Raw genomic sequence first — 26,559 nt, 5'->3', positions numbered from 1 at the left:
CCACCTTTACTTAGAAGATTTCAGACACTTTATTATTGAAATGTACAAGTGAGGCCAGCATATGAACGTGATAATACCATATTTACAGAGAAGAAGTGTCTTCAAGTCACACAAAATCTTTCTACAAATAAACAATTTGTAAATAACATAACATTAAATAAATTCCACCTACCTTTAGGTTTACAGCTAAATATGCATAATGATGACCATCTGCACTGCATAGAATTTATACATATACTTTCCTAATGGACAATGTGTTTTCCTATAATACTGCTCTCAGAATGCATATGCAGGCTGTAAATAAACATTAACAAGAACTAAGTCTTTGGCAAACGCGATAAAAAGTACATTCACTTGACAGGTATGGTATGTCTGATGATGGTACCCATTGTTTTAGGTTAGAGTTAATGTAATTTCAGACTGACTAACTGGGTAAGTGACATGATGTCTAAGCAGAAACATGCAAGAAAGTTGAAATCTGAGGAAAACACACGTTTAAGGCAATCATTTACTCATTTTTTTGCCCTGTTTTTCACTGAAATCTTTGACCTGTCCTTTCAGACTTAAGATATGATGGCAATATAAGAATTTTGTGGAAGAACAATATTTTTGATAAATTACATAACTTGTTATGTTTTTGTTCATAGAGTGGTTGATTGCAAAAGGTGATATATCTTAAATGCCAAAGACTTATGTCAACTTAAAATGTTAAATAAATGTGTTCAATATGTGTGGATAGTGTATGTTAAAACAGTAACAAAATAAAACTCCCAGGGTTTGGTGAAATAGAAAGCTAAGTTGTTCCAAAAGCATCTTGAGAGAACTCAGTGAAATTAAGGAAATGATGAAGCGACAGCATTTTAGAAATCATAAATAAGTGCCTTTCACAACCAAAATATTATACAGTCATTAAGTAATGGTTTAGTTATTCTTCACCAAATGGCTCTTCATACCAATACCATACAATACACTGTAAAACAATACATAAAGGCATCGTCATAGTCTGCATATACAGTTCCAGTGTTAAAAACCACCAACATAGTGCAAAATAATTTAATTGTTTGATCACCTCCAGTATTCTGACAAATAAGAAATATTACAACTAAATCCAAACTGTCAGTAGTTCAGCACAATGTATCAATAATAGAAACAAAATAAAAATCTTTAGGAATTGATTTTCTACTTTTTAAAACCGTGTAAATAGAAGACCATGACATTTCTTTGTTCCTCTATTTTCAATTCAGGTGTTATTTTTATGTATTGTCACTTATTTTTCTTTTTTACATCTGATTGTGTATCACAGAGAACTTGCCCTAATAATCTTCTCATGGCATCATAAAAAAAGCAATTGATTTATTCATGCTGCAAGTTTGGTTGGTTACAAATGACAGTATGAATGGGAACAAATAACCTGGCTGCAGCCCACATGTCCTCTGCATGGATCTCATGCACCACCCCTGGAATACAATAGGAGAGATGTAGAAGAAGGGCTGCCACTGTAATCTTAGGACAGCGTCCTCGTCAAGATCAGTCAAGAAAAGGAATGTATTGGTCCATAAAGAAGAAAAAGAGAGGGACAACCACTAAAGGGAGAGTAAAAAAAGAATAAATCCTGGTCTTTTTTTTGTTACCTCTGTATAATGTATATATTGTGTCATTCAGCTTCTCTGATAATGTACAGTCTTTCAGATTGAAGAATAGGAGTTTGACTGCAGCTCCACAGTAAGGAATCTTCCAATGATGAGTTGTTTGTTGTGTAGAGTGTGTGTGACATGTTGTAGAGCTGCCCTCGTTCCCGTAGAACATGCCCTTCACACTGGGGCAACATGGAGGCTGAAGCCATGGTCCTGTAGGTTTATTTGGTTTCCATGGTAACTAGTGGCGGTCATAGGCTGTGGCAGCAGTGGGGGGGGCGGACCCTCTGGATGCGGCACTATAATAGTAAGGGGAACCTGGAAGATAATAGAAGAACGCACCATTTCAAACACCCATACGCACACCATTACATGTTTACAGTTATATACATATTCTAAGAAACAATTAAACCTAAACAATATATTTACATATGATTTTTACATGTTGAAAATGTTGCATGAAGTGTTCTGCAAATTACTATCTCGTACTATACCCACTTAGTAATGCTGGATTGCTGAAGCGCCAGGCTTCGTTGTAGGTTGTGTACTGTGGATGACTGTAGGGGTTCCCCGAAAATTCACTCCCTGAAATTGAGAACCATAATTAGCAAAAGTAATGTCATGCTACTATGTAAAAACCACATAACAGCCTTCCATGTCCCATTTTATGGAATTGGCTCATCTTTTTCCTGCCCTTCTTGAACGGAACACCAAAATACTAACCCTCAGGTCAACGGTTTTTGCTCCACAGAGTTTCATTGCTCAGGATGCAACTTAGACCATGTCAGTGAGTAACGCTGTTGGTCCAACACGTTTCTTTCTTTTATGAGACAATAAAGACTCGATTTTATATGAAGCTGGTGAAGAATGGCTTTCGGGTTTTACAGTGTTTGGGGGGCCTGTCAGTAAATCTTTGTGGCTGTGGGTCAGTTAAATGGAGGAGTCCACTTAACCAGGATAAAGCAGACCCCTCCATTCCCCCATCTTAGTCTTTGTGATTGTTGAAAAAATGAACAAGGAACCAAACCTGGTTTCAAACCACATTTAAAAACCCTGCAAAGTTCAAATACAAATTATCTGTCAAGAATTTGCGCCATATCCCTAAAACCACAACCAGTGTATAGCTTCCCAACATAAAGAGAACGTGTATGAAAAAACTGTAATGCTGTTTCTTTGAGATGATGTAGCTCAATTTGAAACATGCAGAGAAAAATGACAGCTTTCTGGTAAAATCATGGGCAAAATCATGAATGGAGAAATACATTTTTATAAATATATATATATTTTTGCCTTTTTTCAACTTTATTGGACTGGGACAAGTAGACATGAAATGTTGGGGAAACAGAGGGAAAGACATACCCAAAAAGACATGTCTGAGATGGGATTGAACCCGGGATGCTGGGTCAGTGCCTCGGCCAATAAGATCTCAGCCTGAGTGTTTCTACCCGGTGAGCCCCAAGGTTCTAAGTTTTGGGTTGTAGGTTCTTGTAATCATCGAATGATTTGCTAACACAGCTGTGCACTCGATTGGAAGTCCTTTCCACATGGGTCGATCAGCTTGAAAAAAATAGTGGCAGGTGGCTGGGCTGTTTTGGTGTGTATGCTTGTGTATGTGGACAAGAGCATGAGCACAGCATCAAAACATCTTGGTGGATGGTAGTGAAACACTCTCTTTGCCCCCTCTGAGAGATACTGATTTAAATATTTACTGTTCTCCAATGCCTCTGTCTTCTGACCCCTAACTGTTTGCTGTGAACCTGAACTGCAGGTTAAGTAGAAAGGGGGGTGGGAGGGTGGGGTGGGGCACTTGAGGGCTGGGCCGGAGAGACCAGCGAGGGCTGGCGCTGTTCACTGACGGCTGGAAGGAAACGCCCCAAACAGGGAAGACATCGAGCTGACAAGTAATGTCAATGGAGAGTACACCTGTTTCTGATACTTGTCGAACTGACACTTCTGGTCCAAGCAAACTCTGTGGTGATGTAGCTTTTTGGGTGGTGTCAACACAGATCGATGTCCTAACCTGTTTTGAATGCAACCATCTCCTGACTTTACACATAGATCTTGTGAATTTGATCAGCTGCCTCAATGTACCTCACAACCCATTTGGTTTGACAAAACGCGAAGGAGTTGAATAAATACCCTACGGTAGTGTAGATATATGGATATGAAGGAAGACAGGCTTATCACTCACCAGGAACCATTCCAGCAAGTGTTGAGGTGGGGTAACTGCCCTGGCCTGTCGGAGGGACATGAGGGGGATACCCAGGTAGGGTTGTGTTGGCCATATCCCGACCTGGAGAGAGAAAGGAAATGTTGCATTAATATAAATATGAACAATACAGTCAAAATACAGTCAACATTTTTGTAAATGCAATGTACACAGTAGTGTATTGTAAAATGGACTCTGGTACAATGTACACCCCCTTGAAAATGTAGACGCTTTCCAGTAAACAAGTCTGCCTTGCACCAAAGCCTGTGTAGGGTAAATTCACACCTCATCTTTCTCTTTTGATTTGAACAAACATCTCCTACTGAGCGGTAAAGACTCGACAGACAATCACAGCTATTATTCTGATAAGTGTGCAGCGGCTTCTTGATCTGTCCATGGTATCACAAAACCAGTGAACAGAGTCCTCGTCTAATGACTCCCAAGTTCTATACCGTCAACACCAGAGAGTGTCACTCTGCCACCCCCAAGACCCTAAATGGAAAGTAAGAAAAAAAGACAAATGGCCACAAGGGAGAAAGGGAATCAAAGTACGTGGAGAAGTGTCTTCATTACGGGCATTCAGACTTGTCTAAACATAGCACGCTTTGCTGATCTTCAGTCCAGAAGCTGTCCCTCTCCTCTCTTCTTCCCTCCCTCCTCCGGTTTAGGGCCTAGGGAAGCTATAAAGCCCATCCACGCTGGCCTCTCTACAGAGCGTCACTCGGGGCCAAGCGGAGGCGCTCCGTATTCAGCTCTGTAATTGGGAGTGACGGCTGGGTGTCCTCCCCTTGCCACCCGGCCTTTTTAGCTGCCGCACGTAGCCCCCGGTCTGGCCAAGGCTGGGTGGAAGCGGGCCCCCTGCTACATTATTGTCAGCAGCAAGAGCCGCTGTGACTCAAAGAACGAGTCAGCTCCCAATTGAGCATTAATGAGCGAGCCATTGGCCATAATACCCCATGATACCACAGAGCCCAGCATCATGGAGGCTGGAGCAGAATGCAGCGTTTTCAGTTATTTCCAGTTATTTCCAGTTAACGGCAGATCGCATGGGAAATAGGCTAGCTACAGCACTGGGATAGACATAACACAGGTGCTGTGATTGACTATTATTGTTTGAGGAAATAAATGATAAAAAGCAACGTTTTCGGTGTTTGTGTTTATGTTAACTGCCTGAAAAGCTTGGCATGTAACGTAAAATTTCATGTTGATTTTTCCCGCTGCATGACAGGGACTTGCCTGTACTGTTTACAAAAGAAAACAAAAAGATCAAATTAAAAGTAAGCATGCCACCTCTGGGTTATGTACCTGCTAGAATAGGCTGGCTTGCATACTGGCCGTAGAGGGGGCCATGGTGGCCACTGTATGAATGGGCTGGGGCCTCTAGTGAGAGGGCAGGGTGGCAGGGCTGGAAGTCCACCAGGCCCAGGCCTGCCAGGGAGGAGGAGGAGGAGGAGGAGGGGGTGAAAGGAGCCTTGGAGGCCTCATATGGCTCTGGCTTTACGCAGGCTGAGGATGGATGGATGAGGGCTTCTGCCGAATGGAGGAGAGATACATACAGGGCATAAGATGAGAGAATGACATGAGCATGTACTGTATGTGCGCAGACACACGCACACACACACACACACATACAGTACATGCACATTCCAAGGCACAGGAAAGAAGAGAAAAAATATGACTCATGGCAGTAATGATGAATTTGGATTTGTCAACAAGTATAACATGATGAATGAACACAGGAGCTGGGCTACGTTTGTAACTTTACAATTCAATGCTCCTTTTCCTACAATACAAACACCTGGGCAATGATCAACTTTTTTCCTAGAGCTAGGAAATTGTTCTTGTGGTAATGCCTCGAGGAAAGAATAGTGAGGTCATGCTAAACCAGTCATCTGTAATAGGAATTAGTCAGCGACAAGCCAGTGCACATAAGTCAAAGGGAGCAGTGGGACTGGGTGGGGGTCCTACAGGGAGAAGGGGCTGTGTGTGTGTGTGTGTGTATTTGTGTGTATGTATGTATGTGGTAAGGGGCAAATGGGCAGTATGCAAGGACAACAGCACAGACAAAAGAAGAACCCATTGTATTTGGGACTAAGAAGGGCACAATAGCTAAGTCCGTAAGGTGGCTTTCCTGCCACCTTACGGACTGATGCTTTTGGTCACACCTCACAAGCTTGTTTAGTCTCTTTAAATAAACAGAACTGGGAATGAAGCAGGTCTGAGACCGCACACTCAAGGACACAATTCACTTGCCATCACAAAAAGGTGAACGATAATGGTTTATCTGATAGCATGTTGATACAAGGTAAATAAAACAATGTAAATAGACATATTTAAAAATGTGTTTCTCATTTCCCTTACTTTGGAAATCCCAGCAACGTAGTGTAATAATGATGCAGCAAACTCGCATTATTACAATTCCTTTACTCCAATTCCAGTCATCCATCGGCCTATATATTTTGTGTTTCTGCAATGTTAAAGCTGGAGACCAGTGGGTGTTCTGTGACTGTTGCTTCATTGAAAGTCCTTCTTTCAGAGAGGGGCCGGCTGGGGGAGCTCTGAGTACTGCATGATAGCCTCATTAGCTGTCTCCTAGCCATTGTTGTTTTACAACAGAAGATGTGTGTAGAGATTCCTCATTAAATATGGGCTTCTGTGTAACAGCTACATTCACTGACAGGCCTCTTAGATTGAACGCCAGCAAATAAAAACTATTTTTTCTCCTGCCCTCTTTTTCCCTTCACTCTGCGAACAAATCATATTCAAAGATTAATTTGGGTGGTTTGTATTCATGACAAGAGCCTGTTGAATTCTGTCTTCATTTGGGAAATGAGGCCTTTGAGGAGTGGAGCATACTTTGAACTTTTCATCAGATTAAAAATGTGAACTAGAAATTTGAAATCCCTAGTGTTTGTTTAAGCCATTTTGGTAAGCCATGATGTATTATTATTAGGCTATAATTAAGCTACACTAATCTTAAAATAAACATCCAACACTACCATAGACTTCAAACCAACTACCAGAGGACTATCTTTTCACATTTAGAGCTTTGTATTTGCACAATTATCATCTGAATAAAAAATGTTTATAGAGGTCCTTTACATAAACATATCCACTTAGAGCACTTGACCAATGTACTGCATGAGCTGCGTTCACGATCACTGAACATAGAAACTAACAGTGTGATATTGCAGATGGTCCAAAACACAGCCCTATAAACCGAACCTGTCAAATCCTAATTACATCACTGAAATACAGTTACCCCACAAGCATCTTTACCACCCGCAACAACGTGAGGAGGAACTAGGCCATGTAGTTCTTTTCACAATAATGAACAATTTTGTATTTAACTCAGTTTCCTCAAACCACTGACTGGAAACACAGTTGACCTTCTTTTTATCTGGCACAGCAGGAAAGTCATTTGCGAATGACTCTTTTGGTAGCAAGAGTATTAAATTTACCATGACAGGGACACCTTCATGTTTGCTACAACAACAACCAAAATCTTTGACCTCTATTTTCTATATGCAGAATGAAGCAATTTATCACCAGCCAAAAATCTCTGTACCCTAATTAATTACAACTAAGTAAAGAATGTTTGGAGAGCCAAATTGCTTTAATTCCCCCAACGCTTGGTGAAAGTCATTCATTATCAAATGTGTGCTCAAAGGTTAGTTTGCTTTTGTGAAAACGAAATAAGCATTAATTCCAGGGCCCGGGCCCTGGGACCCACAGGAGGAAGACAGGCCAGCAGTTTATCATCAGGCCATGCATCAGGAACCGAAGACGACTGGATGACTGTTGCTTGCTGCTCATTGGGCAGCACAAGTCTTTCTCTATACTTCTGCCCAAAGTTAACCCTTGTCCTACGTCTTTGTTTAAAAAATCTGAATGATTTTTGTAGTTAATCTTACTTTTGTTTCTAAGTGGGGTTAGAGACCTATAAGGTTTTCTCAAGTGAGGCCTCTCAAGCACCTGTTAAGATTCAGGGAGGAGGGTTGTATTTGACTCAGGGGCTTAAAGCCCTTAGAGACTCACATTAACAGGCTTAGCAGGAAATGTTTGTGAAAAGACTTCCGTGTGTGCTCACTCCAAAGCAATGCTCAAAACTCCTCTTGAAAACTCAAGGGAATTGACTCCACACTCAGAGGAATCAGAGAACCCCATCAATACAATGCTATACAGATTGCTTTTAGGAAGTACAGGATATGAAAGTACTATAGAAATTGCTGGACAATAGAGTTTCATCATAATGACAATCTCTCCCATTTATAAAAAAAACACACAAATGTTCACTGCTCCATTTTCCACTATTCATAATTTCACCCAACACTCACTTTTTATGAATTTTAAGCAGTCTTTATGAAGAAGATTAAGGGCCACTTGAAATGTATTTCTAAAAGGAAATTCATCAAAGAAATAACTTCCCATATCAACAATAGAAATTACCACACAATATACATTTGTCCCATCCACATATTCATGAAACCCTATAGTGTTTCTTATATGGGGGTAATAGGGACTATTTAGCAGGTAATGCACCATTAATATGAGGGAAAGGGAGAAAAATAATGTTTTTAATGGAAGTGGTTTCTTGCCTCTGAATTCCGATGATGTGCACAATGCCCTTAAATCCCTTTCTCATTTGAGCCTGCTTTGCAGGTACTTTTGAACCCTAATAGGATAAGCAGAGGACACAAAAGATGTATATCTCTCAAGCCTTTCAGTTCACTGAGAATCCTGATCTCTGCTGGAAACCGACAGCTCATGAATCATTCATTTTTAATAGATTATGCAAATTTCAAGACACAACATCAACAAGATCAATAACTGCGGGCATTTTAATTGGTGTTGGAAAACATTTTAACGATAAACGTAATCTCCAGTTCTTTCCCCAGTAAAGACACAATTAATTTGAAATTGGATGTGGGCCTAAATGCTAAAGATGATCTGGTACTTTTTGCATGGCTTGAATTTTTGGGGGCTGAGTTCAGCGCCATCAAGTAGGATATAATGCTCAGCCATTTGTGAAACCACACACCTGAACACAACTCATAGACACTAATGGAAAACCAAGCCAACCATCAACCAAGTAATAAGTAAAAGCCAAATCCTGGTAGTTTAGTCTCGATGCTATCCCTCTGATCAAAAATTATAGGTATATAATTTATACGATGCAAGAGGGTAAGGTAAATTTGTAATTTGGACATAACTGAAACTCAACACTGTAAATATATATTTTTTTTAACACATCATTGTGTTTAACCCAACGTTCTTTCTCCTGTTTGTCCTTCCACCTCCAAAGAGCAAGGAGGCACACCTTCTCTGGGCCCCTCAGTGGAGACTTCCAGCCTCTAAAGCCTCCAGGTGAAAACAAAGCCACCTGCCTACAGTGACCCAGCCTAACCGGGCATGCTTTCATACCACCACGGGGGCACAAAGGACAAGCACACACCTTTCTTCTCACGAGGCCTGACTTACAGGGAAAATCTACCTCCCCGTATTAATGGGAAAAGGGCCCTTTCTTTTCTCATAAGGCTGCCCGGCTATCATTTGCAAGGGGGGCCACTGCAGTTTTCAATCACTCTGTCCTCCCCTCTACACAGAACTCATTGCCTTTGATGACTGCAGCATAATTGTATGAATTTAAATAAAAGCTCTGTATATTAATCTTGGGGTCTGACAGTAATCGTAAACTTTCAGTAAACTTAAACTTCTTCTTGGTAATAACAGTGGCAACAATTAAACAATATTTCAATTAGCGAGGCAGTCATTAACTGACAGGGAAAGGAGGAGAGCAAAAGAGAAGAGATGAGAGAGAGAGAGAAAAGGAGAAACTAAGAGAGAGAGAGAAAAGGAGAAAGTAAGAGAGAGAGAGAAAAGGAGAAACTAAGAGAGAGAGAGAGAGAGAGAGAGAGAGAGAAAGTAGGGGAGAGAAAATGATCACAGTGGTGTACATGCTATGGAATATTCACAAAGGCAAATTACTCATGGGTCTTGAAAGTACCAAACAGAAGGCACATCTTACAAAACTCTCAATCACCAGGACCCCCCTCCTCCCTCCTGGTGACTTGTAGGACCTTGCCAGTTTAGCTCGGTAGTACACAATCATATTTCTGATGTGCTGACATCAGAGGTCCTTGTCAAACAGTGACAGAACTGCCCCCCCCCCCCCCAACACTCCCCGCTTACTCAGCAAAATGAGATGAATGACGGCTGCTACAGCTTCTATCACGTTGGACCACCTTTTCAGCTCAGAGTCAAATGGAATTTCAAAGAAAAAATAATCTGCACACTTACTTTTTTTTTTGGGTTGAGTAATTGTTTTATTTTTAGGCTCAGTATTAGAATATGCCATGTGATTACACAACATATTTGGATGTTTTCTCTCCCTCCACGCCGTCTATTACAGTTTTCCCAAACAGTAATCCCCTCAGCTGAAGTTGTGGCTGGGTAGCATGATGGGCGGGCTGTATGGCACTTGATCTTACCTACAGGGTAGCTTTGTGAAACGCTGGGGCCCAGGTCTGGGTTGGTACTGGAGGGCTTTACTTCATCCAGGCCAGGGTTCAGGGCAGGGAGGGAATACTCATTAGCCTGGGGAGAAGGGAAATCAGTTTAATTATTACACAGGCAGATAACACGTAAATGAAATATCCTCCCTCCATGAATCTTCCTACATATGCCTGCATCTGAGATCTGCATATGTGTGTGTCGATGTGTGTGTGTCCCCGCTATTTCAGGTGGCAGTTCAAGCATATCATGAATGTTTTTTGGTATTGTCTGAGAGGAAGTGGGATTTTGAGATGAGTTGAAAAGCCAAGGCGTCAGCTGGTCCTTTGTGCTTGACTGCAGTCCTGGCCCTGACCAGCCAAGGGAGAAAGCAGATCTGCTTTGTTACAGACACACCAGGTGGCCTTGCGAGTGGGATACCATTTACCTTTTTTTTTTTGCTAACATTTTGAATAAAAAACACCCTAAAATGTAATTGCTACTTCTTATTGGCAAATACAAATATATGCTTAACTGGTACTCTTTGTACACCAGGGAGTATAGCATCATAGATTTTTTTCATTTTCATGCTGTGCAAAAACAAAGCTTTGGTGTCTAACATGGGATAGCATCTCACTTTATATTTTAGTTTGGCTCCTGAAACAACACATTTTTAAATATGTTTTTAATTTGTAAAGTGTTTCAGACCATCCTAACAGATGTTAGCAGTTTTTTTTCTATTTTTTATGAGATCAGACTTCTGGAGTGTCTGTGTTGACAATGTTTGTCCAGATCCCAGTGTGTGTCTGAGTGGCTCAGTGGGCTCAGGTCCCACAGGGAATGCCTGTGACCCCGCTCTTGTCTGCCTCTATCACAGATAAACTCTAATTGTCTGCTACAACTGTTCACTGGCACAATTGCGGATGTTGTCCTCTATTCTTGAAGGCTTCAGACGCCCAACAGACGTTTTATCATGCAGATAAAGGATAGAGGGGGAGAGAAAACCCCCCTAAAAAGATAGATTTGAAAAGGATGACCAAATGGCTAGCAGAAGTGTGGGCGGGGTAAATCCATTGAGTTTTGCATCTCCAGAATGGGTTTTTAATGCCCCTCTACAGAACCCAGACATTGGCTAATAGGGACACATTTTCCAGAGTGAAGAAGGGGCAGAGAGAGGGAGATCCATGAAAGAGAAAATGCTCTGATTAATATTGCATTAAATTAAAACTGATTTTTCTAGACTGTTGCTGGCCACCCTTTTTTTCCCTTCTTTAACCGGTCTCTCTTTTTTCTGCCTAACCCTTTTCCCTCTTCTTTTTAATACTCTCTTTGACGCTCTTTGTGATTGCAAGTCATTTCCAATTCGTTTTGGTATTGATCTTCCAGTAGAAATCAGTTTTGTAATTAGCTGCAAATTAGGCCTTCTTCTGGAGGTGAGGGCTGTCCCACTGATTTATCACCTGCGTAATTCACTCGGATTGGAGAGAAATTAAAATGAACTCAATTAGGCAATTGCTTTTGCTTTATGGGTCCAACTTTCAAGTTTCATGTGAAATTAATAGTCTCTGGGTTTTTTATAGTCTAATGAAAGTAAATAAAGGTTATACATTGTAATAAGCCAAGAGTTTAAGAAGTAGTAAATATAAATATATGTATGCAGTTTCTTGTTGTCGCTTTGGTGGGGGTGCTGTTGCTTCAGCATGCCTCTCAATTTAGCAAATGATGATGGATAGATGGAGGAGCTTGTGGTTTTAACATCGAAAAGAAGGAGCAGCGAAAGTCCTGGATTGTTAAATGGAACAAATGCTTCTTTCTCTTAATTAGCCAATTCAAGTTAGCAAACCATTCAAATGGTAAATATAATGATAAATGCTGCTTTTTTATTTACAGTTTCAGTCATAACACATCAAGGCCTGATAGAATTAAAGAAGTACTGGTAACTAGAAAAAGGATCTGGTTATTGATTCGTTTCATGTTGCCTTTCTGTTATTCTCAATTATAGGGGAACCAAAGAATGTGTTTTTCATCACAAAATCAATACTGTGTGGGAGTTTGCTTTGTGATCCCTACACCATTTTACATGCTTCTCTGTATTACAGTGGAATTTTTGTTCACTATCCTACAATTTAGCACCTGTTTTGTACATTTTCAGGCTTGTTTTTAGAAACGTGCCTACATTTGGACTATCGTATTTAAAGTAAATACTAAATCAGTTGTTTATGCAAATGAATACATTGTTTTAAATAATGTACAAATGATTAAAAAATAAGAATACATGATAACATCACCACAAAATATCAGAGGAAAAGTGGTTGCTAGGTTGGTTTCCCAACCAGCTTTACTAACCTGTTCTGGTTTGATGTGCTCCGATGTGGGGAAGACGTCGGGGTATGAAGGACGCTCAAATACCCGGTCCAGAGCTTCCAGCTGCTGCTGAGTGAAGGCATCGGCCCTCAGGTGTTTCCGTAAACTGTCCACACTACCCTGAGAATCACTGTTTGGGCCTGAACCATCTGAACCATCTACAAGAAGAAAGAGCAACAATCGAGAGTCTGCCCCTGGAAGCTGGCTTTCACTTGAAGCTAAATATATTTACTCCATGGCTTGTGGTCATTAGATCATGACCGCAGGGACTGGAGGAGGAGGAGGAGGAGAAAGAGGAAGAGGGCGAGAAGGACTGCTGGATGGAAACACAGTACTGGTTCAGTATGGACTGATTTCCAAAAGGGTTTTAATGGCTGTGGCGATTAAATGGTACTGACTACAGTGCATTACAGGTAGGGCCTGCCTCAGTCCAGGAAACTATGACCCCCCCGCAGTATTACCGCCATCATGATGTGAAAGCCCTGCTGTAATTGATGGATTACCTTCAGTGAAAATACTGTATATTCTTGTTGTGGCGCAGACCTTGTATTGTAATGAAAGTGGACGCTATTAAAGGGGCTTTTCATTCCAGGCAGTGGATTTCCCTTTTTTTTTACCACTTCCACCCATCCTCCACCCCTTCACCCCTCCCTCTCCTCTTACTGCATTCATGGAAATCAAGAGCTGCGATATTTTAATACACCATTTTCCCTTCACAATTTAATACTGCTTTAGTTCTCGGAGCGGTGCTTCACTTGGTAATGGAGGTGGATACAGGGGGCCGAGTCAAAAAATTGTACAGTCTAGTCCAATCATCTCTCCCTGGGGAAGGGTTCTCCAAACAGAGGCGTTCTCTCCTGACTCCTGACCTGATCGCCCTTGCTGTTGGGAGAGGGATGCGTTTCCTTCTTCCTTTGTCACTTGTGCGCGACGCTCTAAACCCTCCACAGACCCTCAGGCCCGCCTGGCCCTGCCACCCCCCCAATCTCCCTCCCCTAACCCCCCACCCCACCCACCCGCACTACCAGCCACTACATCCCTACACCCACCCTTCCTCCAGGCGGCCATGTCGGCAGGAGCCCTCCTCGTACCCCACCCCCCGAGCCTTGGACAGATCTCAGAAAAGCCTCTTGCTCTCTCACGAATCTGTCATTCTAAATTGGCTGCAGGTTATGTTCTCTCCTCCACGGGATGGCGGTGATATATGATATGCAAGGCCCCTATTGATTGCCTGGTCTGGTGGCAAGGGCTGAAATGAACTTGAAATGAACATCATGCCTCAACTCATTGTGCGTATAATACTCTACTTAATCCCACATTTTTCTCTGCCACGGAATTCAATTGATCAATCATGTCTCAGTGATACTACCATTTCAGAGGGTTATTGCCATTCCATTCTTACAGCTTGACCTTTTTTTCCAACGACTGAGGCCAGAGGATGAACCTCACTCCCAGAAGAACAAAACATATCAAGGGCTTTATAAGACACTTGGTGAGTGTGTGTGTGTGTGTGTGCATGCATGTATGTGTGTGTGCATGGCGACAGGATATTCATGTGGGCAATAGTGAGTAAGTGGATGCATTCATAGTAGTCCTCAGTAACAATATCCTAAAGGACTACAAACACAGATGTACAGCCTGTTTTTAAGATAATCTTAAACCTTAAGATCTATTTTCTTAAAAAATGGTCAGTAGCAGGACAAAATAACCTGGGAAAATAAATACAGTTTACAATTGCTCCATAAAGTGAAAGTATAAAGCCCTGACCACATATTTTGAGCAGGTAAGTTGTCTGGACAGTCTAACAGGGGTCCTCTCTGCTGCTTGTCACTTTATCAAACTCAATTGTTCCCTTTGTACCCAAGCAAATAGAGTCATTAATTACTTTCCGTCAGCCTGCCGGGGTAGCAAACATGATCAATACCTCCACATTTGTCATTCAACATGATGGAACACACTTCCCACACACAAGACAAACCATCCCAGGTCAACCTACACGCGTTCTCTCCCACTCAACATGAAGGTGACAGACCCATTTAGATGCCTCATGATTATTTGCAGCACATTTGCACTTCGCGTACATATGACACAGCTGTAATGACGGCCTAACCAATCAGCTGAACATGCAGCTTTGGGTGGTGGTGATGGGGGGTGGGGGGGGGCGGTGGAGAAGACTGGTTTCATGACATGCAGAAGGTTAACGTACCCACAACATTATTGTTCATCTCTTCAAGGTACATGAATCTGCTCGGAGCATCATTAAGGTGTCTGAGCAAAACTTGTCGTCACATGTCTTCCAATACACAAAGACAGCCTGCTGTCTTACCCTAAGACCTAGACCTGCACGTTTTTGCACACATTTCAACTCCACCGTTTCACGTTTTGCCTGCCTCCGTTTGCTTTGTTTGTGTTTTTCTCTTTACATTCCCCTGTGAAGCTGTCTTATTGATCAGTGACAGACTTGATTGTATTCATCTTGACATCGTTCTGTATTAACACTCCCATAACGAGGGAGGCGACTTCATTAGATCAGATAACCAGCTCAAAAAAATGGGCTCCTCTCTGCGGGTTTGGCACCCCGAGGTCACGACCCCTAGCAGGGGGTCAAGCCAACGCAGAGCCTCTGACTACCAGCCGAACACATCTGAGTGAAAACAATACAAAAGTTCAAATGAGGAGTGTGCTGGCTATGTCTGGGAACACACAGCAGCAGGCAACGACATGAATAAAGTTACAAATGAATAACTGGAAAATTTAAGTTTGTCATTGAGAAGCGGTGGCTAGTGTAATATCTTTGTTAGATGTATCGGAATGTAACATGTGGAGCACTGGCATGAGGCGCAAGGAGGTGAACTGGCACCTTGAGGTCAAAGTAAGCCATTTGCTGAATAGCTTACTTTTGAAGAATCTGCTCCTTGTTGGAACAGCATGTCTGTTACTGTATGTTCACGACTCCCTGGACACAATGATTCTATATGTTGCGGTAATCTGCATCATTTAAGGCTTGATTGAATTTTAGCCGTGATTAAATCAAATTACCACTCATTTGAATTAAATTGGTAGAGCTCAGTTGAATGTTTTGATAATGAAAACCTGATCAAATGTTGTGTTTAGACTGTAAATGTGCTTTGTTTGGTCTAAATTGATTCCCACATCTACTGCAACAGTGCAACAAAGAATAATGACAATAAAGAATTTGAATTAAGTCAGCTCGCAGAGAAATTGTAGGGGGAAAGACAGCAACATTGTCAAGGCAACATTTGCTGTGATTTTCCTGGGATTATTTAAGCACTTTATTAATTTCATTTGGCACTGCAGTTCCGTACTACAAGCCTTCCTGACTACAGGATGTTGTGACATGAGTTCCTCAGTGAGCTCCCCCTCTTCCCAAACAGATGCCAAAACACAGAAATGTAGTGTACCCCCATCCTGCTCCGATCCATCTCTCATCTGTGCTTTCAGCACACTGCTCATGACGCTTCAGCATTTAGAAATAATTAATTCACCAGTTACTGAAGCACAGAATCACATTCATCCCCGGTGCCACTGGCTATTATTGTTTCCCTTTGAAATCTATGACAATCCCTTATCATCAAATTTCTCCTTTGGTGTTTCTCACATTACTCTAGCAGAAACCTCAGACAAAGCATGAAGTATTTAGCACAGATGAAATTAAGAATCCTCTACAATTCTCATTGTGCAAATTGTGGGTGATGTTGAATGGCTGGTTGAAATGACTTGAAATAAAAGAGTGCACCCTACATAACTTATCATTCTCTCCGCTGGCCATAACATATCTCAATGATCTACAACATATCTTTGCAAGTCATTATTTCTCCATAAAGCCCAGTATTAGACTGTAGACTGTATTATCATCTATAAACCATTTAAAAGAAGAGGATGTTTTAGTGTGTCATTGCAACATCCCATATAACCTTTTCTAGACCCAAAGTACAAATATACAGTATGTCCCCAGTCCTAATAATTCCTTCCTTTTTTATTTGGCAATATTGTACACCAGTACATAGTTACTGAGCATTCTGATAGGTTAAAAGGTATTTCACATATCTGTAAAACATTTCCTTTAGCTTATTTTCTCTAATATTAGACAGGAATATTAGGCGCTATTTTCTTTGTCTTTTCTGTCTTGACTGAGAGAGTAGAAACGGGTGGGGGTGGAGGGTACAAGCGAGACTGGGGGAACTTGGCTGTTAATTTGTGGGGTAATAGCTTTTCTCTGCGGAATGGCAAATTCTCATATATGTCACTTTGTTAAGAGTGCGGACAGCCATGGTCACCGAAGACACAATCTCGAGAGGTCTCTCTCCCCACTCCACTGGCAACAATGGCTGCCAAGTGTAACATGCTACTTTTAATTTGCAATAACACATGACAATGGGAGATTAATGGTTCTTATGACACCTGCGTCCCTGAAGCTCCTCTTTCCCAAGACCCGGTGTACATAACGTGTGTCACAGTACATTATCTGAACATCCTTCTTGTAATGGGGATCTTTTTTTAATTTTTTTTTAAGGGCACTGCAGACTTGGAACTTAGCTGCTATTTTCCCTCTTGGCTGTGGGCCACAGAGAGGCCTAAAACAAATACACAACAGTAGACTACACCAGTCAATCCATTTTACTGCTGTGTTGCACACAGTTCAGTTGAACCTGTGCTTAAGTTTCTTTGTGTTCTTTTTTTGCTCATGTGTTCAACCCGCAATAATGACTCCCTGTGCTGTAATCATAATAAGACTTACCAAGTTAAATAGGGTTCGGGCATTCTAAAGCTGCAGGGCTATGAGGATATTATTCATTTCATTTCTTTTTCGCCTCACAAACTACCTCCACAAAAATACATTTAATTACCTCAGAGCTTTGACTTAGGGTCAAACAACTCAATAATGAAAGGTAAAGGAAAAAAACTCTACTACTGTAATGGTGATTGCGGTAATTAATTGTAAGGTTGCATACATTTGGATTTAGTTCATACATTTAGGAAATGAGAACATCTCACAATGTCCTCCACAGTATAACGTCACACATGCATTACTCTTGGTTCACAAACGGTGGCTTGTGGCAAAGCATTGTTTTTGAAGCCCTGTTTTGATGAGGTGTATGAGACTGAGGCCCTGGGCTCTATCTTTTAGAGAGATCGAGTATCCCATAGTCTGTGGTTCCAGGTGGGTACTATCTGACTGGGTCTGGGGAGGGAGTATATAAGAACCACAGCCATCCCCTTCCCCACCACACTACCACACACACACGCACACACACACACACAGCCTGCTCCCTGCTCCTTCATCGTAATGCTGGCTGGGCACTTAAATCACAGAAATGGCAGCACATCAGGAGGATCATTTGAGACTGGATAGCACTAGAAACATGGGCTGTCACCTAGCGGACCTCCAAAAACAGACTAGCTCGCTTGGACCGTATTCTTCTCCATGCCCTCTAATACCTTTTTGCCCTTCAGTAGCAATCTGCATAGAAATGTGCATGTTCTATCATTCAGTGACTAGACATTACACCTTGGCTAATATGAGAGGGGCTCTAGAATGTCTGAAAATGAACTCTTGAAAATGTCAGACGTTTGCATTATGCCTTAGCGATTGCATCTCTTACAGGCAAGGACTTGATTATGTAATTTGCCATGTCCACGTCATGCTGGTTTTTATATCTTCGCCAGGAAATCTACCTTTGACACATCATTAGTCATCCTCCCTCCCTGCACACACATAAAACATCGACTCCACTCAACATCGCAGAAACCCTGTGCTTCCCACAAATACCAGAACAAAGAAAATGCTACTCTATGCAAACCTTTATCGTGTGCTGATTAGCTTCTTCCCTAAGTACTGCAAATATAACGCTCTCATTCCCAGCCCAGTTTGACATAACTGCCCTTTTCCGAGGCCCGACCGGCTCGTATAGTACATTCCTCTTTACACAGCTGGGCTGGAGAATGTTTCTGCTTAGCCATTTTCACCAGATGCTTATGCAGTGACATTAGAAAGCCTATTGCTTACAGAACCAATAATCTTTATAGCCCCGGGCCTCCACTATCTACTAACCTAGCCTTTCAGAGGCAGTGCATTAGGATTTCTGTCGAAACATCTTGGATGGTGGTAGTGCTTCCTTGACTGACCTGGGTGGTTGGCTACATCATCTTGACATGTAATTATCTAAGGCCCCTTAATCACTTCAACAAAGATTAATTGCAGGAGACAACTGCGGAGGTCATGTCTTCAAATCAAAAAAGCTCCTCTCCTCATTGACACACTAGTGTAACAATGTCAAATTTAGCATTTGTGGCTAAAATGATCAACCTACCTGGGCTTTATGGAAGGTTTTATGGAATCAGATCACTTTATCCTGCTTTTGTTGGTGTGTAAATACAACACAACATTTGACATTTTTTCAATTCCTTTTTCTTACCTTCATCTCGTTTCCTCTTTTCACCATTCGATCTGGGAATACCCAGAATGCCGTTGATGGAGTATGACCCAACAGGATCGTTGGAAGCGCTGGTTACAGGCGGGGATGCTGTACTTGGTACTGAAAGAGAGAAACAGTGGACTCACATTCACCTTTGAGACGATGCACATTATTCCAGGTAACAATTTAGAGTACTACGAATGTTTTCAGATGAGGCGCAGTGGGAATAATAGCTAAGACTGAGGCAATGCAAGGAGCTGACACCTTACCTATGGTGTGGCCTGGTGTCGACAGAGATGTTCCATCTGGAGATGGATGGAAGGGCTGCTGGACTTTAGTTCTGATGATCCTGCACAATGAAGAATGGCAGATGTGAGACTCTGGATTTGACTGACCTTCTTCCATGAAAGCTTTGATTCCATTTTGCAGGCATTAACAGGCAAAATACCATGTTTATAATTATTCAGACTGTACAAATGAGGGGGCCACAACAGGGGGCTGGGTCATTGTTTGTGTTATTACAGTGAACTTGCCCTGTACTGGCACTGATAATCAGATACATGATGAAGAGAATGTAGAATCCATTTTGGGCTTTTACGTGTGAGTAAGAGATCTTGTGAGGATCTAGCCAAGTACGGTTGCTGATGAAAATACTGGCAAAGGTTTAATAATAAACCTACGCTACCTTTAAGGTAAGATACAGAGAAAAGTCTTCATTGCACTTTTGGTCCAAGTGATCTTGCAAACAAAGCATGAAATCACATCAATTCACCTCAATGATCAGCTTCACTGACTCTACCTGGCCCACACTAATCAGCTCCCTCCCTCCTTCCTTCCCTCCCTCCCTCCCTCCCTCCCTCCCTCCCTCCCTCCCTCCCTCCCTCCCTCCCTCCCTCCCTCCCTCCCTCCCTCCTTCCTTCCTTCCCTCCCTCCCTCCCTCCCTCCCTCCCTCTCTCCCTCTCTCCCTCTCTCCCACACTGGATGGGGTTTATAGGGGTATCTGAGAGTACAGGCCCTTTGCTTCTCAGATCAAACATCTCTGTAGAGCCAGCAGCCCCAAGTGCCAATGTGGATGAGGTTGTATTGATTGGGGCTTGGGGAGAAAAAGTTGGGGATTAGTCACACAGGCAAACAGATGCAAATAGAAAGCTATAAATTATATGTGACAGGAAAGCAATAGTTCCTTATTGCCTTGCACAAGCTTACGCCAGCATTAGATTCCTTTAATCTGAGTGGCATTTGGGGAAAAAGGGAGCTGTCACAATAATTTGTAAACTTTAAAACTATTCATCATGTTTGGCACAGGACCTATTTTAGAACACAGCATTTAAGGTTGACTAAGGACTATGCTGTAGTGCACACCTCCCTTGGGACTCTGCTTTATTTCACAACACAGCACTGACGTGGAATGATGATGTGGAATAATTTTTTTCATGTCATTTTTCAGACATTAAGAGGTTTGTGCTACAAAAAAGAGCTGAGATATCACAGGATGCAGTACAGTACAAAGATAACCTGGGTTAATTGACAAAAATATGGTAAATGGTAACAAGGTGAATAGGAAAACGTCCACGGCTCTCAAGCTCTTTTTAGAACCAAGCAGCCTGAATAAAATACCTTTCATAGACAACATATTGATGTTTGATTCCCTTTTTACCCCTTTCTTCATAACAGTTGTCCCTATTGCTTGTGTGTTCAACATAAATTCCAATACTTTATTTTGGATCCATGTTCTCAATATTGGAAAAGCAATTTGGTAGAAATGAATTAATGACTTGGATGTTGCTGAAAATCTCCCAGAAGAAATATTAAAATTGCTTTACTTCTGAATCAATATTATTGAGCGCCATTGAGGACCTTTTTTATGTCTACTTGTGGCTACCATTTCTTGTTGGTAATTCCTTGCGGTGGCCCAAGCATAGTGTACAATGGCATCTCTGTAACATTCAATAATGCATGCAGGGGGAGAAGTGTTTAAAGCTAGAACATCCTCTTTTGTCAACAGGCCCTGGGTCAGAGTCTCACTGCCTACTGTAGCAGCAGCGGTCCTCCCCTTTGTCTGAGCTGTGTGTTGGAGCAGAGACACATGTGTTCTCCTGTTCATAGACAAGAGCCCCATTCTACAGTTGCAACTTGTAAGTCAATGCCTGCCCGCTTTTGGGCTTGATTTCTATATTTTGAACTGAGTCCAAATGCACACTTTAAAGAGCATTGTATAACAAAACTACAACTGGCATGTGCATTTGAGGTGAAAAAAAGATATATAGAATACAAATCCCGTGTGTGCATAGCTAAAACTAAGATTTTATTTGGGATTTCCTTCAAGTCTTACACCCAATTTAAATGCAATGGCAATGTCAACAGATCAGTGAAAGTATACTATTTGAGTAACTAACAATGAGTCAAAGTCAGCCTAACAGTACGTTTGCGCATGCGTGCAAATTTGTGTGTTTGCAATTCTGTTCCAGTGAGGCAATAATAAGGTGGTTAAGATTTTAAATCCTACAATTCATCCGCTAAAAGGTTACTTCATAAAGGGAAATATTCTATTTTATTCAATGAAAGAAATTTGAAGTAGTTCTCATCTTTGGGTAATAGAATTACACTTCTTTGTGTTCACTATTTAATTTCCTACATAAACAAAGACACATAGGGTATCCAGTCCAAAATACCTCGCTTGAATTTAATTAGAATTGAAAAACTTTAAAGGGGTCTTTTAATGATATTAATGTACATTCTGAATTTATCACATACATGTGTCTAAGCCTGCTTAAATGGGCCTTTTTAAGCAACCACGAACCATGAAATGAATTTTGCTTCAACCTTTCTCTATTTAAAAGATGTCTTGTGTGAAGCTGTCCATGCTCTCCCATCAGCTCATTAAAATGTAATGCTGATGCTGGCTCTATGGAACAGTGCCTCTTAACCAAAGTTCATCACCGGGGATCTCTGGCAGGGGGGCCAGGGAGACAGGCTGGGGGGTGGACGGGGCTCTTTCTCTCCCTCCCTCACTGCTATGCTCATAATCAGAATACTCAAGTATTCTTAGTAGAGCTATTTACACTATTACTGCAAATCTCATGTCAAGGTCTGTATCACAAGTCACCATGGCGTTAATCCTTTCATGCCAATGCTGATGCTAACTATTTAACAAGACTAGGATGTAAATGACAGGTGGACCACAAAGAAAAGGTTAGAGCATTTAAGAATTCTTATACAATTATACTCTACCATAATTCATGATAGATAAATTGACAAATAATGATTGTGTTCTTATGCCCATGCATTCCATGTAGCCTATTGAATATTAACTGAATTGGCTAAGTAGGGCACAATGCAACCCCAAATAAAAATTAAAATGAGTTATCAATTTATTAAAATGTATAATTTTAAGTAATGCTGATCAACAACACAAAACATAATCTAAAATCATTTGTATACATTATTTGGTTCTGTAAAAGCACACAGCATATCTCTTCATAATTGTTTTTACTGTAGGCTATAGTTATATTCTTTTTATTTTTTATTTTTACGAAAAAGGCATTTTCAGTGTGCAATTCCGTTTGTTAAATGCTGTCTCAAACACTCAGATGTGCTATTGAAAATAGGCTACCCCCCAGTGCCAAGGGAACCGGTCACCGAATATTGATCGGTTTTCATCTAGACAGATTCACTCAGTGCTAGATGTACTGCTGATTGTTGAGGGAGTTCGGACTAAAAGATTGAATTGCACCTCTGAGACCACCCTTTACCGACAAAAAGTTGGTCAAACACTTTATACTGCTCCAATACTGCAGGTAATAGACAATAGGCCATGTGAGAACATTGTTATGCTATATTAATTCTATTTGTTTTCTCAGACCTCTAATTAAGAATTCGGCTTTTTTAGGAGCCGTAATGTGTGACATTTAAACTATGGCTAAGCTACAATATTAAATTCAGTTAAATGTATTTCGATCTTGGCGTTAATGGGCAGACACGAATTGCCATGCATTTCCAAAGGGTTTGATTAAATAAGTCAATTTCATGTGAAATGTAGCCTACCTATTTACATAGCCTACTATCATATACTTAAGTATAATGCTCTTGCGCATATACTTGGTGTTATACGGTTAAACTAATCTAAATTTGTAGTTCATTAATGTGGGACATATCGCTTACAGAGCGTGTTTCCACAATGCTTTCCAATCCAAGAAAACGCTACATACCTGTTAATTGATGAAACACTTGGAACACTGTCATTGTCGCAAACACCCTCTGCTAAAAGTCTGTCTCTAATCTCCCAAGCGAACATGGTGGGGTTCTGCCTCTTGTAGTCCGCTATTTTATCCACAACCTTTGGAGTTGCGACTTTTGGTTTGGATCCCCCAATAACTCCTGGTTTTATACTGCCGGTCTCGTAGTATCTGTAACAATAAGAAGAAACGTTTTGATCAAAAAACACCAGTGAAGTCTTGTGGAGAATATTTCAGGCCCCCAAAACGATCTGTGCGCCTTTTGAAAGGGTTCTTCCCCCCAAAAAACATTATTTTATTGCCCATGTAGGCTGCCAGACACCCTGTTTTAAACGTGTGCCTTACCCACTTCTGCAACATAACATGTGAAGACCATATGTCGCCTTTTCGAATATTATCTCGTCGCATGGACAAACTAAATGGTTTCCAATTTTATCTTATGTGCCAAAAGGGAAACATGCAACTAGGCTATTTTCAAATGACATGCTACAAGTGTTGGTATGGCACTACTTTTGACAAACATTCCAAGTGCATAAAACAAATAGCTACCTTTTAAAATCCTTTTGATAGCTGAAAAAATATTTTAAGAACATTCAAATGTTTTGCTGACACGAATCCAAAACAATTCAGGCGTAATTTAATACAGGCTATGCCTTTTAATTCCTGAATGTATTCAGTTCATGGAACTTTTAATTATATACCCAATTTTCTTTTTGCGATGACCTGCGACTAATGGCTCTTAACATGCCAATTGATAACACATCCTGTCTTAATGTGGTCACGTTTTGCTTTAGGTCAATTGTATCAACACGAATTGGAACGAACATGGTAAAATGTTGTTTCTCGAACATTTGCTTTGCCCTTACCTGCCCAGAATTTTGCTGACGCAGCCATGACTGACCCGTAGTTGCCTAGAGATGTCACAGGGCCTCACTCCTTGATGTGCAAGCTCTACGATTCTTTGCCTCACTACGTCAGGTAGGGGTCTGCCATTCACAAACACCCCGCCTAGCTGGTTCACACCTCCGTGCCCTATATGGGAGACAACAGCACAGACAGAAAACCATAACATTACATAACGGTGTAGGACATTCAATATCATCATTTAGGGCTGCAACGCATGCAGCTTGCCTATTTTTAGATTGTCATGTTATGAAACGGAGGCTGTTTAGGTTAGATCATTTATAATTTATAGCTCTGTAGCTTTAAACTTTAAAATAGTCAGTAGCCTACCTATTTTTGTGGTAAGTTGTACTTGATAAGGTCATTTAGCCTACAACATAACCAACTTTATTTGGTAAAATAATAAATATTTGTGTCTCAAAATATGACCTGAAATGTTTGTATATTAGTGGGCCGATTCTGTTTTATTTTTGTCATCTGGAGTAGCCTACTACTTACGCGCATTTACGTTTTAATAAATGATATACAAATGTATAAATATTTCAGAATATTACAACTTTGCTTCGACTTTAGAAGTCTATAGGCCTACGCTTTTATATGTTTTATTTTTGTAACTCCCGCTCGTTTAAATCCGAGAGGTTGGCTTGGTTATGTTTTACGCAAGCCCCTTGCTTAGGTTGGCTATAAAGTTAGTCTTTTTTGCACAGTAATTGTAAATAATTAAAACAGCTTTGATTACTCATGTTACATATTATTTAGTAAATTAAGTATGAATAATTTAAATGCAAAATAACATATAATGCGAATAGGCCTAGCATAAACAGTTGTCTCTTACTTTTTCAAATATGCAAAGATTTTAAATCTGTTATTTGGCCCATCATTGAATTGCTACAATAATACTGCGTCCGTAATACTGGTATGCACCTGTCACTCACGTTGAAGGATCAAATAACGCCTGTTTCAAACTCATGTTCCTTCGATAAGTTTACACTGACCACAATTCAGCTAATTGTAGACCCTAATTACCAGGGATTTGTCCTTGTATATGATGCAATTTAGATCAAAGTTGTGCGTCGGCCTTTATCGTATAAAACGTGTGTTATATTAAAGAAGTATTTTGAACATGTGTGTCTGCTAATTCAACTTTATACAAAATAAACGTTGAGATTCAGAATATTTGCGGAGGGTCGAATAAGCTTCAACTGTGTGTATTTTAAATGAACGACAGTGAATCATGCTAGGCAATCATACAACTGTTATACGCACACATTAATCCAAATAGTTACATTTGTCTGATGCGAACAATATATTCGAAATCTCAATAGGTTACTTACGGTGCATGGCCGAAAAGGGGTCTGCTTTGCAGTGAATATCCATTGGATAGCAAAGAAAAGACAGATAATCAACTGAAGTCGCCGTCTCGCCTTCGTTAAAAAGATAAAAATGTGAAGAAATGCAATAAGTCTATTCGATGAAAGGACTTGGTTAGCCCTTCTTGCTCAACGTTTGAGAACTTCTTTTAAAAGTTGCCTTCGTTTAGCAGTCCGTACCGAAAATAAAGGTTTGGCAGGTGTAGAGCATGACCGAAGCTTGTCTCAGTAATGTAAAGTGTAGCCTGTATCAGTACTTTCGAAATCTCAAGTGATAAGATGTATTCTCAAAATATGACGACGAATAAACAATGCCTAGAAATGCTCCTGTGCAGTTTGTAATATTTCCTCAATCCAGGCGGCCTTGATTTGCCGGTTGCGGGAACGTTTAGATACGCATTGAAATGACAGGAGCGACATGGACACACTGTGGGAGTCTGGTAGCTTCCCTTCTTCTACAATATGATGCGTTAGCCTGAATCTTTGGGTTGAGAATGAAGCCCCTCCGTGTGTGTGCGTTTGTAAAAGCTGCAACCCCCCTCCCCTTCCACGGACCCCCTTGCTTATAAGGATGACTTGTCAGACAAAGGCAATAGATTCCAACACTTTGTGATTCGCCAACGCAACCCTGGAGCCCAAATGAGGAGGTCCCTTGGTCTGACACACCGAAAGGGGAGGGAAATAAATACGGAATTGATTTGGAGTGTAATATCAGAGTTTGGACAGTACGATGGGGACATGATATAACTATATGGTTAGAAAAAGGTTGAAATTATTGAAATTATATTAATTTATTCGGAAAGAATGTAGTTTTTATTTGATGTTGCAACTTAAAATGACATCGCAGATGAATTGTTAATAGGGGCCTACTAGACTACATCTCTGGCCCAAGGAGTAGCCTGAGGCTAGTAATTG

At 41.0% G+C, this 26,559-nt stretch overlaps 1 protein-coding gene across 6 annotated transcripts; it reads right to left on the bottom strand.

Moving 5' to 3' along the window:
* Positions 1–29: 29 nt before the first annotated feature.
* LOC124475613 (paired box protein Pax-2a-like) lies at positions 30–25,651 on the bottom strand. 6 transcript variants are annotated; one of them, XM_047032370.1, is made up of 13 exons: positions 25,609–25,651; positions 24,238–24,403; positions 23,345–23,542; positions 19,406–19,485; positions 19,137–19,256; positions 18,570–18,598; positions 16,107–16,128; positions 12,682–12,857; positions 10,335–10,440; positions 7,210–7,215; positions 3,826–3,927; positions 2,133–2,219; positions 30–1,952 (listed from the first exon to the last, which is right to left on the bottom strand). In XM_047032370.1, exons 1-13 carry the CDS (start codon positions 25,649–25,651, stop codon positions 1,876–1,878), a joined length of 1,212 nt encoding a protein of 403 aa, XP_046888326.1. In that variant the 3' UTR covers positions 30–1,875. The 6 variants fall into 6 exon arrangements, with proteins under 6 accessions (XP_046888326.1, XP_046888325.1, XP_046888322.1 ...); XM_047032369.1 differs by lacking the exons at positions 16,107–16,128; positions 18,570–18,598 and having other exon boundaries at positions 24,238–24,415; XM_047032366.1 differs by lacking the exons at positions 16,107–16,128; positions 18,570–18,598 and having other exon boundaries at positions 30–1,933; positions 24,238–24,415.
* Positions 25,652–26,559: the final 908 nt, after the last annotated feature.

This window comes from Hypomesus transpacificus, chromosome 13 (assembly GCF_021917145.1).
Source record: "Hypomesus transpacificus isolate Combined female chromosome 13, fHypTra1, whole genome shotgun sequence".
NCBI lineage: Eukaryota > Metazoa > Chordata > Actinopteri > Osmeriformes > Osmeridae > Hypomesus > Hypomesus transpacificus.
The sequence above is the reverse complement of the archived record's forward strand: the minus strand, read 5'-3'. Positions and strand labels throughout refer to the sequence as shown.

What these genes read in the sequence shown, in the direction of transcription:
- LOC124475613 (XM_047032371.1), bottom strand. Translation starts at nt 25,651, where the DNA reads ATGGATATTCACTGCAAAGCAGACCCCTTTTCGGCCATGCACC. An exon ending in GACACCAGGCCACACCATAG is followed by an intron (nt 19,257 to 19,405) that starts GTAAGGTGTCAG and finishes TCTCTCTTTCAG; the next exon opens with TACCAAGTACAGCATCCCCG. An exon ending in AGCACATCAAACCAGAACAG is followed by an intron (nt 10,441 to 12,681) that starts GTTAGTAAAGCT and finishes CCTTCTCCCCAG; the next exon opens with GCTAATGAGTATTCCCTCCC.